This window comes from Rhizophagus irregularis, chromosome 4 (genome assembly GCF_026210795.1).
Source record: "Rhizophagus irregularis chromosome 4, complete sequence".
Lineage (NCBI taxonomy): Eukaryota > Fungi > Glomeromycota > Glomeromycetes > Glomerales > Glomeraceae > Rhizophagus > Rhizophagus irregularis.
Window position 1 is genome coordinate 1,630,796 of NC_089432.1, and position 15,522 is coordinate 1,646,317.

The 15,522-nt window shown below is 26.3% G+C and overlaps 2 protein-coding genes across 2 annotated transcripts; both read left to right on the plus strand.

The window, feature by feature from the left end:
- Positions 1 to 6,875: 6,875 nt before the first annotated feature.
- Positions 6,876 to 11,075, plus strand: OCT59_023733 (uncharacterized protein; the record flags this gene model as incomplete). The annotated part of the gene is made up of 8 exons (XM_066134919.1): positions 6,876 to 7,023; positions 7,102 to 9,072; positions 9,140 to 9,271; positions 9,341 to 9,515; positions 9,578 to 10,178; positions 10,248 to 10,372; positions 10,448 to 10,645; positions 10,742 to 11,075. 8 exons carry the CDS (start codon positions 6,876 to 6,878, stop codon positions 11,073 to 11,075), a joined length of 3,684 nt encoding a protein of 1,227 aa, XP_065990997.1.
- A 1,181-nt stretch (positions 11,076 to 12,256) lies between these two features.
- On the plus strand, positions 12,257 to 12,625 carry OCT59_023734 (uncharacterized protein; the record flags this gene model as incomplete). The annotated part of the gene is made up of 1 exon (XM_025327369.2): positions 12,257 to 12,625. One exon carries the CDS (start codon positions 12,257 to 12,259, stop codon positions 12,623 to 12,625), a length of 369 nt encoding a protein of 122 aa, XP_025171659.2.
- Positions 12,626 to 15,522: the final 2,897 nt, after the last annotated feature.

A 15,522-nucleotide genomic window follows, 5' to 3' on the forward strand; every position in this document is an offset into this window, starting at 1 on the left:
TTTTTACTTTAATAATTGTCACAGTACGAGATTTATTATAACATTTTTAATGGAATTCTTTAAATGCATCAAATCCGGCAAGTATTTCATGAGATCCACCATATAATAACTTGAATTTGTATGAAGTTGTTGATTCATCTGATTTATCGATCCATTTTGAGATTAATTCAGCTTGTTAGGATACAGTTCGGCAATTAAATTTATTCTATTTAAATTCTCCATAATAGGCAAGGTTAAAGCAAATAAGTAAAATAAAAAAATGTTTAACTAAATATAGTAAGTATCATGTAATTAAAAGTTGTGGATTTTTCATTCAAATATGATTTCAACTATATAAGGAATAATTAATTCATATTATAATATGCAATACTTTTTTTTCAATCTTTTTTTTTTTAATTAAATTATTATAAAATTTTCCTCCCTTCCGATCGATCAACTGTAGGATATGAAAATTAATTTTAACTAACCAAATCTAAAAAAAAGAATTTTACCAAACAACTATGGTAATAAACTTAAGTAAGACAATCACTTTTATATTGCTATGTTTGGTTGGTAAAATACAGTATTTAATTAATCCATTATATTCTAATATAGTCAAATTTTTACTTATCGTGATTTTTTACAAAAAAAAACTTTGGAATAATCGATTAAAATAATAAAACTATTGTATCTACTTTTTGGACATAAATAAAAGAAAAGAACTGTTTCATTAATTTAATGCATAGGTTTTTTTATGTTTTTTTGATTAATTCTGATTTTTTTTTATTTTTTTTGGTAAAAAAAAAATTTTTTGGAAAGAAATTATCTATTACTATAACTAAATTAAAGGTCCCAAAAGGCGTTTGTATTTATCACAGCCAATCAATAAATTTAGTATTAATAAATTATATATAAATTCTTTTTAATTTTTGTACTACAAATTAAATCATGATGACAAAAAATTTTTTCTTTCATTTAATGAAAAAAAAAAAGGATTGTTACTAAAACTAAACTTAATTGATGTAAGAAACTATAACAGAACGAAAAAAAATATTAATTATTATTTCAATCTCTTATAGTGTCATTATTGATCGTGTGATGCAATTAGAAATAATATTTTTATCATTTATTTTAACTTTATTATAATAATAACGATAATAATAAAAACATGAAATAATGAAAATTTTACAAGGTTTTTAATGAAATTTAATTTATTTTATTATTTGCACTAGGCGTAACCCGTCGCTTTGCCCCGGGGATGATACTTGCCCATCAAGTAAGAGAGTAATAATAACACACTTATATATTGTTACCATATCTCAAAGAAATTCATTATAACAATCTATTGTTATAGAAAAAAAAATATCTCACTAATTAATATGAAAAAAAAATTCCCAGAAAAATTAATGATAACGATCTATTGTCATGAAAAAAAAAATCCTATAGTGATATATTGTCACGAAAAAAAAATATTGGTACAAAAGGTAAATAAATAAGTAATTATTATTGAACTTGATACAACCTAAAAAATATTATTATTAATAATAAGAATCAGCAATTGCCGTGGTACTGCAACATCGATCCGATCACCGATCCAAATGGCGAAAGAATGTATTCGGGGAAAAAAAATTTTTTTTGATTAGAAAAAAAGTCAACCGGAAAAAAAAATAAAAAAAATTCGAAAAAATAAAAACGAAAAAAAATTTTGGGAGGAGGGACAAAGAGAAAAATCAGGTTGAAAAAAGAAACTGAAAAGGAAAAAGAAAGAAAAAATAAAAAAAATTCGAAAGAAAAAGAAAAAAAAATTGGGTTAAAAGAAAAAGGATAAAGAAAGAAATCGGTTTAAAAAAGGGAAATTTTCGAAAAGAAAAGGAATCCGAAAAAAAAGTAAGCACCGAAAAAAATTCTGAAAAAAAAGGATAATAATTCGTCCAAAAATTTTAAAAAAAAAGAAAAAAAAAAGGAAAAGGTGTTTCGAAAGAGAAAAGAGGAAATTTGAAAAAAAGGAAAGAACCGAAAGTAAAGATTGGCAACCAATAAATTTAGTACCAATAAATTATATATAAGTAACTAGAATATGCGATTTGCTGGGGGACTTCATCCCCCAAATATAACATTTATAATTAAAAAAATTCTTTGATATAAATAAATTGAATTGTTACTGAATAATAAAATTTTATTATAATTAGACCCTATAAAAAATCATGTTTTAATAAGATTTATACAATTTTTTCTTAAAAATAATGTATCTAAACTATATATAAGGATACAGGAAAATGCACAATTCCATATCGCAAAAATGCACCATTTGTATGATTACCCATAATTTATACTGAATTTATATTGATTTGATCAAAGAAATTACATAATTTGAGCATAGAATTTACAAGAATTGGTCAATAAATTTACTGCTTAAATTATAATTATTAATATTAGTTGCATTTATATGAATTTAATTTTAAATAATAATATTTTATTAAATTATTAAATCAAATAGTATCATGTGATTATAATTAGCCAATAATATAAATTAATTTTTATAATTTAAAATAATGACATAAGCTGTAATAAGTGTTCTAAAGTTAATACAGCTACAAAAAAATGAAATCTTATGAAAACTAATATTCAAGTAGTTTCAACTTACCTGAACAATTTTCAATCAATAAATAAAGTTGATTTCATTTGCCCAAAGTGGAAATATTATGCTCTAAATTAAAAAACAGAAAAGAGAGTTAATATCATCAAGAAAAATGCAATTTTCTCTAAGCACTACATCTACATTCATGAAAATTAATATTGAAGTGGTTTCAATCTACCTGAACAACTTTCAATTAATAAATAAAGTTAATTTAATTTGCCCAAAGTGAAGATGTTATGCTCTAAATTAAAAAACAGAAAAGAGAGTTAATATCACCAAGAAAAATGCAATTTTCTCTAAGCACTACATCTACATTCATGAAAATTAATATTCAAGTGGTTTCAACCTGCCTGAACAACTTTCAATTAATAAATAAAGTTGATTTCATTTGTTCAAAGTGGAAATATTACGCTCTAAATAAAAACAGAAAAGAGAGTTAATATCATCAAGAAAAATGCAATTTTCTCTGAGCACTACACCTACATTCATGAAAATTAATATTCAAGTAGTTTCAACCTGCCTGAACAACTTTCAATTAATAAATAAAGTTGATTTCATTTGCCCAAAGTGGAAATATTACGCTATAAATTAAAAAACAGAAAAGAGAGTTAATATCATCAAGAAAAATGCAATTTTCTCTAAGCACTACACCTACATTCATGAAAATTAATATTCAAGTGGTTTCAACCTGCCTGAACAACTTTCATTTAATAAATAAAGTTGATTTCATTTGCCCAAAGTGGAAATATTACGCTATAAATTAAAAAACAGAAAAGAGAGTTAATATCATCAAGAAAAATGCAATTTTCTCTAAGCACTACACCTACATTCATAAAAATTAATATTCAAGTGGTTTCAACCTGCCTGAACAACTTTCAATTAATAAATAAAGTTGATTTCATTTGTATAAAGTAAAAATATTACGCTATAAATTAAAAAACAGAAAAGAGAGTTAATATCATCAAGAAAAATGCAATTTTCTCTGAGCACTACACCTACATTCATGAAAATTAATATTCAAGTGGTTTCAGCCTGCCTGAACAACTTTCATTTAATAAATAAAGTTGATTTCATTTGTCTAAAGTGGAAATATTACGCTCTAAATTAAAAAACAGAAAAGAGAGTTAATATCATCAAGAAAAATGCAATTTTCTCTAAGCACTACACCTACATTCATGAAAATTAATATTCAAGTGGTTTCAACCTGCCTGAACAACTTTCAATTAATAAATAAAGTTGATTTCATTTGTCTAAAGTGGAAATATTACGCTCTAAATTAAAACACAAAAAAGAGAGTTAATATCATCAAGAAAAATGCAATTTTCTCTAAGCACTACACCTACATTCATGAAAATTAATATTCAAGTGGTTTCAACCTGCCTGAACAACTTTCATTTAATAAATAAAGTTGATTTCATTTGCCCAAAGTGGAAATATTACGCTATAAATTAAAAAACAGAAAAGAGAGTTAATATCATCAAGAAAAATGCAATTTTCTCTAAGCACTACACCTACATTCATAAAAATTAATATTCAAGTGGTTTCAACCTGCCTGAACAGCTTTCAATTAATAAATAAAGTTGATTTCATTTGTATAAAGTAAAAATATTACGCTATAAATTAAAAAACAGAAAAGAGAGTTAATATCATCAAGAAAAATGCAATTTTCTCTGAGCACTACACCTACATTCATGAAAATTAATATTCAAGTGGTTTCAGCCTGCCTGAACAACTTTCATTTAATAAATAAAGTTGATTTCATTTGTCTAAAGTGGAAATATTACGCTCTAAATTAAAAAACAGAAAAGAGAGTTAATATCATCAAGAAAAATGCAATTTTCTCTAAGCACTACACCTACATTCATGAAAATTAATATTCAAGTAGTTTCAACCTGCCTGAACAACTTTCAATTAATAAATAAAGTTGATTTCATTTGTCTAAAGTGGAAATATTACGCTCTAAATTAAAACACAAAAAAGAGAGTTAATATCATCAAGAAAAATGCAATTTTCTCTCTACATTCATGAAAATTAATATTCAAATGGTTTCAACCTGCCTGAACAACTTTCAATTAATAAATAAAGTTGATTTCATTTGTCTAAAGTGGAAATATTACGCTCTAAGTTAAAAAACAGAAAAGAGAGTTAATATCATCAAGAAAAATGCAATTTTCTCTGAGCACTACACCTACATTCATGAAAATTAATATTCAAGTATTTTCAACCTGCCTGAACAACTTTCAATTAATAAATAAAGTTGATTTCATTTGTCTAAAGTGGAAATATTACGCTCTAAATTAAAAAAAGAGAAAAGAGAGTTAATATCATCAAGAAAAATGCAATTTTCTCTAAGCACTACACTTACATTCATGAAAATTAATGTTCAAGTTGTTTTAACCTGCCTGAACAACTTTCAATTAATAAATAAAGTTGATTTCATTTGTCTAAAGTGGAAATATTACGCTCTAAGTTAAAAAACAGAAAACAGAATTAATATCATCAAGAAAAATGAGCACCACACCTACATTCATGAAAATTAATATTCAAGTAGTTTCAACCTGCCTGAACAACTTTCATTTAATAAATAAAGTTGATTTCATTTGCCCAAAGTGGAAATATTACGCTCTAAATTAAAAAACAGAAAAGAGAGTTAATATCATCAAGAAATGCAATTTTCTCTAAGCACTATACCTATATTCATGAAAATTAATATTCAAGTGGTTTCAACATGCCTGAACAACTTTTAATTAATAAATGAAGTTGATTTCATTTGGCCAAAGTGGAGATTATAGTATATTTGGAAAAAGAAGTTTAATTTAAAAAAATTTTATATAAAAAATAAATGTAATATAAAAATTAAGAACTGAGATGATAAAAATTTGAAAATGACCTGACATGAATTTTGAATTAATTCTTTCATTAATTATAAATTCAAGTAGTTTAAAAATAAAAATAGTAAGAAAAAATATTTTTTATGAAATATCACATTATTTTCTAAAAGAAATACACTTAAATACACTTATAAATTTAATTTGTGATTATGTAATATCCAAATATTTAATCTTACAAATAGAAAAAAATGTAAAAAAATTTATAAAAAAAGAAAAATTTTTGAAAAAAATTTTCGTCTAACACTTTTTTATTTTGATTATCACAAGATCTACATGATCATCTACACGTTTCAATTTTTTTAACGAAAAAGAAATATATTTGAATCTATTTTTATTGAAAATCAATAAAGATCAACAAAATCAAATACAAATATAAAACTTATTGTTTGATGCCTCAAGTTAATATGTAGCGAAAGTGGCACAAAAATGAATATTTTGTAATTTTATTCTAATGATATCAAAGAAGCAATATTGCAATAACAACGTCTATAGCTATATAGCTATTGCAATTGCAATTAGCAATATATATAGCTATATAAAATTGAATCAAAAAAGTTCACATTGAGCATTTCCGAAATTATGAAAAAATGCATGTAGATCGTATGACAAACTACAAATTAAGCGAAAAAGTGAATAAATTTGGAAGATGATCGTCAGAAATTTATCATCCAAAAGCATACTATCGCTAAATAAGTGAATATAATGATTGTTAAATTATTTTTATTTTTGTACTACAAATTAACTTATGATGACAAATTTTTTTCTTTCATTTAATGAAACAAAGGATTGTTACTCTACTCCTGTTTCAACTTAATTGATGTAAGAAACAATAACAAAAATATATTAATTATTATTTCAATCTATAAAAAATTTCTTGGAATGTCATTATTGATCGTGTGATGTAATTAGAAATAATATTTTTATCATTTATTTTAACCTTATTATAATACTAATAATAATAACATGAAAAAATGAAAATTAAAACATTTTTGATGAAGTCAGGCCGTAAAGAACTAAACCATATTTGGAAAGTATAAACCAATTATGGTAGGATAGAATGAACCCGTATATCCTTCCTTTTTGGATAATACCGGTGCCATTACATAATTCTGGCCCGTAGAGTTAATAGTAAATGATTTGTTTCCTATTTATATAATGCTAGGATCCTATTATGTTACAATTATGGCATCAATAATTACTGTAATATGATGACACATTGACACAAGTACTTCGGCATTCTTTTTGCAACTAATAAAACTAATAAATATACAATTTGCCGATCCTAAACATATAAAAGCTGGTTTTGTACGAAAAAAATTGGAAATTTACCTTTTTTACAACCTTGATATAAAAAAAAAGAAAAAAACATGGATGGTATCGAAATAGAAGCAGAAAATCGCGTGGATGAAAAAAATTACGTTGATGATTTGGAAAGTGGGAACCATACATATGGAGAAAAAATTGATTATGTAGCTGTTAGCCCAGATGGTTCGATTGTAGCAACGTTCAATCTATGTAAGTTATAATATTATTATGTATCAATTTTATATTAAAAAATATAAAGTTATATTTCTCTAAGCTTATTTCTTTCAGATGGCACTTCCATATCAATTGCAAAAGTAGCAACAAATGACAAGGCAAAAATACACTTTGATATAAATACTTCCAAAAAGCCATCTAATATTCTTGGATGGTCTTTAGCAGTTTCGAATATAATTGATACCGAAAATGATACTTGCTTGATTGCAATTTCTTGTGTAACTAATAAAGACACAAACCCAAAAGAAATAGAGAAAGGTGGTCTTCGAAAATTATTTCAAATTTATATCAAAAAACAATTATCATTCTGGAATTCTCAAATCATCTTAATATTATTATTTATTTTATATTATATTTTTGCTATTTTTAGCACTGATAATTCAGATTTTTTCTTTTACCTATCCTTTATTGTTATTCCCGTTTATATTGCTCTCTTTTATGAATATAACAATACTCGTAAAATTTTAGTAACTGATATTAAACAATTTCGATTATCCCTCACCCCTAGTGAAGGAATGATAAAACTTTTTAAATTTTCATTTAATAATAATAATGATAACAATAATTCAATAATATATCATCTTGGTGGAGTTGTTACTTTTTTAAAAGATTCCTCAAAGGATAGTGCAACTCTTATCTGCATGAACTGTGTAAAGATACAAAAGATTAATATTAATCTAGATAAAAATATTTCTGTATCAAAAGAAGGTACTTATTTATTGCCTGAAAATTTATTTAAAAAACTGGAAAGTTTTGAGTATTTAAAATGCAGTTGGAAATATCTTTTAAAATCTAGATTTCAGAATTATTTAATGGTAGATACAAGCAATCATCAAAAAATAAGCATTGAAATATATGATATTAATAATTTACAATTAGTGAATGTTTTTTATAGACATCGTGAAGAAAATTTTTTTATTACAAATAATAACGAACCTGGAATTTTTGCGATATCAACTGATTCAAGATTATTTGTTTATTCTTATGGTGATAAAATTATTACACTTTATTTAATGGAAAGTGGTCTTGAAGTTGTTTCAAAAATATTTGACAACATTTATAAAATTAAATTTATAGAATTTATTGAAAAAGATAAAAAATTATTCATTATTGAAGAGGATAAAGAACATGATGTGAAATTTCATATTTGGATTATATCAGGATGTTTAAATGATTATTTTTCTATTTCTAAAGATGACATTGGTTTATCAGATAGTAATATTTCTATTCTGTCGAAATATGATGAGCATCATAATACTTTGACAAAGGCAAATGGAAGAGTAATTTTTTATAATAAAGTTGATGAGAAACAGTTCAGTATTGTACACGAGGTATCAATAAAAAGGACAACTTTTGGAGAAAATGACCCCGTGATGACTGATGAGCATGAATATCAATCATGTGATCTAGAACCATGGAATAATAATGAAAAGATTATTCACGGTAGATTTCTTAATAATGACAAAAGATTTCTTCTATTAATTGGTCAAAATAGTATTCAATTATGGAAATCTAAAGCTATAAATTTTATGGATTTTAATAATTTTAAAAATTTTGAAAATTCGAATCTTGTTTATATTTTAATAAGCGATAAAATCAAACCAGAAACCAAAGTTAAATTCTTAATTGAAGATGATATTACTACTGTGATAATTCATGCATGCAAGTCACTTGTTTATCTTTATAATCATAAACATGTAAGAAGTATCGAAAAATATCAAAAGTTTGTTAGTGGAATCACAAATATTATCAAAGATTTTATTAAAAGATATCCTGATAATTGGAAACTTATGGAGGTTCAATACCCTTTAATGTCATACCTTATTTGTTCCCATTCATTTTCTTTAATTAAATATATTCTGTTTGGCGTTAATGGTCAAACCACTGAAAAGTTACATAAACCTCAAAATGATTATGCTTCTTATCCTTATTATAATGATTTGGAATTATGTGATGATTTGGAATTAAATGACATATATTTAAAATCGGCTAACGATTTGACATTAGCTTTAAAATTTCATCAAGGTTAGCATTTTAAGTTCTCTGTTATTTTATTATTAATTAATATTCTAACAAACAGTTTTATTAATAGATCGAGATTCTGTTATGTTAGCATATTTACTGGAATATTATTCTGAAAATTCTATGATTCATATTGGTTGGATGATTAATGTTACAAATATACTTCCAGACTTGTCAAAATTATCTAATCATGATTATTACGGTATATATTTTTATTTTTCATTAAATTATTTATACTTTTTTATTAAAGATGCTAATAATTAACTATAAGGTAATTATATGGATTTATTATTTTATAAACCTTGTTTTGGAGAAATGAAATACAATTTCCCAATTAAAAGATTCCGAGCATTATCAGTGTGCCAGGGTACATTAAAAGTATTTGTACCACTTATTAATCTTATATCAACAAATTCCTCGGACTTCTTTTCATATAATAAAATGAGGTAAAATTTTCTCAATCTGACTCTTATATTAATTCTTTAACTAATACTATATCTTAATATAGAGGGGATATATTACCTGATATTTATATGGTTCCATTTCCAAATTTTACAACTCGTGATACAAAAATTGAAGGAAAATCCAAAAAGAAAGGAATTGTACATTTTTTGAGAAAGACATTATTTCCACCTGGTTATAAGAATTTAGAAGATAAATATCTCAGTCCATTTCTTCAAATTAACAAGAGTAATGAAGCATTTTTTACTATTCCAGCTATAGAAGCAGTTATAAATTCAAGATGGTATCAAGCAATGGCATATTGGATAGGACCTTTAAGTTTATATACTATATTTTTTATTCTATTTGCATCTCTTCCTGTGTTTATTAATAATAAGACTGAAATGTATAAGATATCCGAGATAATCGGATTTGCAATCTTTTATTATATTGGAATATATTTATTAATGATTGAATTTATGCAAATAAGAAAGTATAAAATCAAATATATTACGATATTTAATATTTTTAATTTAAGCAGTATTATTTTGGGTATAATTGTTTTTTCTTTATGTGTTATGTTTTATGCTGGATTTATTGTTGCAATTGGAGAAGATATAAATCTTATTTTAAGATCAATAACTACATTAACACTTTGGATTGAACTGGTATGCTTGATGATATTTTTAAATTTTAATTTAATAATTTTGTATTAATTTATCATTTACTTCCTAAAGCTCTTATGGCTTCGAATATTTTCAGTAATAGCCATAAATATATTTATTTTTGGAAATATTTTAAAAACGATTATACCATTTTTTGCTTTTATGTTTATTCTAATAATTGCATTTGCACATTCATTGTAAATTTTTTCCTTATTTTTATTCTTACATTAAAGCATGTTAAAGAAATTAACTTTTATTTATATTTATAATAGACATATGATGGTACCAATTTCATTGCGCAAAATTGAAGATTATCCTTTTCATACAATATGGGAATCTATACTTTCCATGTACTTTTTGAATTCAATTAGTTTAAGTACTTACAATTATATACCATTAAAATTTTTCTCTTTCATAGCTAATATTATTATAGTTCTTGTTTTAATAAACATGATTATTGCATTAATGAAGTAAGTATTAATAATATCACTTATTAGATACTATGATTGTCATCTATTATAAATATTTATTTAATATTTAAAATTTGTAAAAAAAAAAATTATTAGTGACACATTTAATAAGGCTAGAGAGGATAGTAATCTTGGACTTTTGATGTATAGAACAGAACTAATTGATGATTTTGAAAGACTTGATATTCCCTTTAATAAATTTCAACTTAATGATTCACCATATATTTGTTATCTTCGAGATCCTGACTTAATGAAAAAATGGATGAAAAAATCTCAAGAACTTAGAGAAACAAAATTATATTCATGGTTTAAAGAGAATGTTGATGAAGAAATTATTACTTATGATGGAGTTGACATTATATCTTGGTACGAACTTATTTCAAGCAATGGAGATCTTACATCTGACAATATGATGTCACTTTGGTTCTAGACCTTTTATTTTTTATTATTTTTTTATATTTAGATTATATTTATTTATTTTTCTTTTGATGTTCTTTTTCTTTGATATTATTCATCAATAGTGGTAAAGACTTAGTTAACACAATGTTATTTGATTAATCAATGAAGTAAATGTTTTTATATTGTTCAACTGAATGAATAGCTAGAGTGATCTCTTTATTATTAACTTCGTTTTTTTTTTAATTCTTATAATATTGCCAGATTATCCTATAATCAACGTGTTATATTTTTGTTACACAAAGCATTACATAAGGCGTAGTAAGATCATTAAAAAAAAATTTTATTTGGTTTTACTATACAATAATTTGATAAATACTTCTTTTAAGCCAAAAATATAATAAATATGATTTTGATAATATTGACAATATCCGTTATGGTCCACCCACTTTAATTAATTTTATTATCAATCTTTTTAAAAATAGAAAACTTGAGTCATCACCGTTTTTGGTCTATCAAGATTATTCCAAGCGGGTGATGACATATACCAAGAGGAAACTATTTCACTTCTAATCTGGAGAATTTTCTATGACCCTCTACTAATGAGAATCAATGAAGACAAAACCGTTGGTTAACACTTGACAACAAATTAGCCATCAATGAAAAATACACAAGCCGGTTCAACAACAACATGAATTGAAGATAGCTTGTACGGCTTACACAGATGATACTGCCTGAAATGTCTAGGATCATCAAAATCTCGGGTTCTTTCTACAAACTGAACGATATAAAATTCAACGGCGATGAATCTGAGTTGTTAGTTTGGAACGTGCCAAAGAATCAAAATCTGGGTATATACATAAAAAGTAGAGCGAGTTACGCACATGTCGTTAAAAGAGCTCAATTAGGACATCAAATCGATAGCTAATATATTAAGACATAAGAAAATTACAATGTCTCAAATCACATACATAAACAACAAAGTACTAATGGCTAGATTGGAATATAGAATGAAAACTTCGTGCAATAGTACTACACAATGTAATCATCTTCATAATTGTATCTTGACGCGCTAAAAGAAAAAATGAGGAAAGTCTTTCAGCAAATTATAATATTTTCACACATCAGGGAATCGTAGGATTGGTCACCCTATCACAACACCTAGGAAATGCGCAATTCGCAGAATCATCATTAGGATTAACTCTAAAGATTGGGATGGCATCAACACACGAATATCTCTCCGCAAATCCAGTTTTGAGAAATATTAACGGGATGCATACCTACAATGAATCCAACACAATTGCTGTAGATCACAAATTTAACTTCAACGTGCTTAAAGATATGAAAGATCAATTATTCAATTTTGAAGCTATAGAAATCTCTGATTGGAAACTCAACATGGAAGGCCCATCGATTATGGATTTACTACAACAACAGGTTGACGTAACGAAACCGAACCATATAATAGTGGACCAAGATAGGAAAAAAGCAATAGATAACTTTATTAATAGACCGGAGGCCGTACCTGAACCTCATTTTTTTGAAACAATTAGTGTACGAACAACTAAGGAAACAGTTTGCTAACATAGGTTCAAATCAAACACTCGAAAACCTTTCTCTAAAAGGACCTAGACCTCTATTCTATAGATACATAGAAAAACTAATATGAGAATCAAGCTGTACCACAGATCGACGTATCCTGCCATCACACATCCATACACCAACGAAAAGATTCTCTCCATAAAACCTACACACCCTTCCATTGACGGATGCAATAAAGAATGGGTGATAATAAGATCTGATGGAACTATTCGATATGGAAAAATATTGAAAAAGATATCCTTACGATGCTTCACATATCAGCATTGAAACAAATTGGATGGCTCAGATTTACTTGTCAAATGTACAGGATGTGATAATTCCTCAAATGGCAATAATACGAACAGTGGGACTTGCATCAAAAGAGCTCTGCATAGTAAAGCTACAGTCATTAGAGTAGAAATTTTAATTCGTACCATTAGCGGCGCCTCGTACAAAATCATCACTTCAACAGAATTAGTAAAAACTTGCATTTTGATCTCACTTTCGGCCCAGAATAATGAGAATACGCTTATTTCAGTAGATATCCCAATATTAGATCATAACTTAATTTCAAGGTTGTTTAATTCATCAGAGTTGGTGCAAAATTTAATTTATATCTGATAACGAGGTTATAATGGGTGCCGGATGGATTATCAAACATCAGGAAATTAGATTCTCATGTGGGATGAAACATCACCCGTCCTCTACACGTCCAGAATTGCTAGCAATCATGACTGCCCTTTCAGCAATTCCATATAAGAGAGCATAGCGGACATCCCTATTTTATCACAATACTGACTGATCATTTGTCGATCATTTGCTGATCATTTATTCAATTATCACATAATATAAATACCGTTGCTAAAAAAATTTACATAATAATATATGCTCAAATTTCACAAATAACTTAAATTTAGTTTTAATTTATTGTGTATTAAATTTTATTAGCTTTTATTATTATTTGGCATATATTTATTCATTTTACGAAATTATTCACTAATTATGTTACTAATAAAAAACCTGCATTATGAATCAGATCACTGCATTATTTTTTTTATAGATTCTACATAATATAAAGAATATTTGTGCAAATTCTTAAGTTTCGCACTCGCAAATTCATCTTCGCACTTCAATTTTTGTCTGATGATCGGCAATAATTAGTGAATTATCATATACAAATAATATATTTATGATATTATTAAAAATTGTGCTAATAATTACATAATTAAAGTCATATGATAATTTAGTGTTTTTACTTAGATTTCCATTATTTTTTTGCCACATTATTTGAAAAATATTTGTGATTTTGCAATAAGTTTTTAAAATCTGGAATTAGTGATCAGCAAATGATCGGCAAGGTGATATGAGCATGTCCGCTATGCTATATAAGAGTAATATTACAATACATACAGAGAGTCAGGCGGCTATAGATGGTATTAAGTATATCATACAACCACATAATCGAATGGGTAGAAGCTTCATGAAACTTAATAATTACATCCCGCTATTCACTATTTACGACCTTAAAACAACGAAAAATTTGATCAACATCGTTAAAGTCAAAGGACATTCAGGTTGTCGATGGAATGATGCAGCTGATACTATCGCGAAGCAAGGAAAAGATATAGCTAGTATAGATAATAATAGAATTATAGATTTAAAATATTTATGTAGTTTTAGTTTCCTTTTAATTTTTTACCACTATGGAATAACATTATTATAGATAAAAACATTAGAAATTTACTAGATTTGTCTCATATTCGCTTGAAGAAGTAACGTGGACTTTTAAGTCTTTTAACAAATGTTAGTCGAATTATTTCGAAGATGGGCAGAGGGTTCTGGATAGAACTGGAACTCTTTCTGGCAATATTTAAACAGCTTCAATAGACACCGGTGCGATACCTTCGCCACTAACGATCATTTAATTCATTTTATCAAATGCTCGAAAAATCTTTTACCAACGATTGATAATCTTAGGATTCGCAACGAAAACTATGATCAAGTTAAATGTCTGCAATGTTCACTTGAAGACGAAAACATTACGCATCTTGTGACGTGTCCAGGTTCGGAATCAGGATTCAAACAAATAGAAAGAGAAGTTACCAACAAAGTCCTCAAATACATCAAAAAATTGAATCCTAAAGACATTACACATTTAGGACCCAGAAATATATATAAAAGGGTCAGATTTGAATTTGCGTATTTTGAACTAAAAAAATCATGAGAATCTTTCCTTTTTTAGATAATTTTTGATAATGGCAGTCAGAACTTTATTTCCTATTATAGTAACCGACTGACATTATCATAATTCCGGCCCTGAAAAAATGCGTACGGCTAATAATAAAAAAATTTTTTTCATCACCTGACCCTATATATATATATCTGGGTCCTACACATTTTACTAAACTCGAAAAAATCATCTTCCAAGACATGCAACCATTTGGAATTAACTTGCGGATTAATTTCCAATACTATAGTCACGAAAATGCGAAAATTAACTTCTAGAAAACTTTCAATCTTATTGCAGGAAAGGTCATTAAACATTTCCATTGATCTTTCAAGAAACGTGTTTGGAAAGTTCGCTGCGTCAAGCTCATAGAAGTGGAAAGAAGACTTGGTATCACTAATAAAAAAAGATGATTTCGTCGCGCCAAGAATCTATTAATACATCTTTAGTGAACTATGAATCCTCCCTTGCCAAAAAAGTGAAGTACTGAGAGCAAGCATGGCACGTTGCAAGCACAACATTACACAATATCACTAGTGGATCGAGGCAAACTTGGAAATTGTTAAAATAATTCAACCTTTTGTTCTTATATAATGAAAAATAAAATTTAAAAAGTTTTGAATTCATTTTTCTCAAATTTTTTCCCAAAATGTAAAGTAAAAAAAATTAGTTC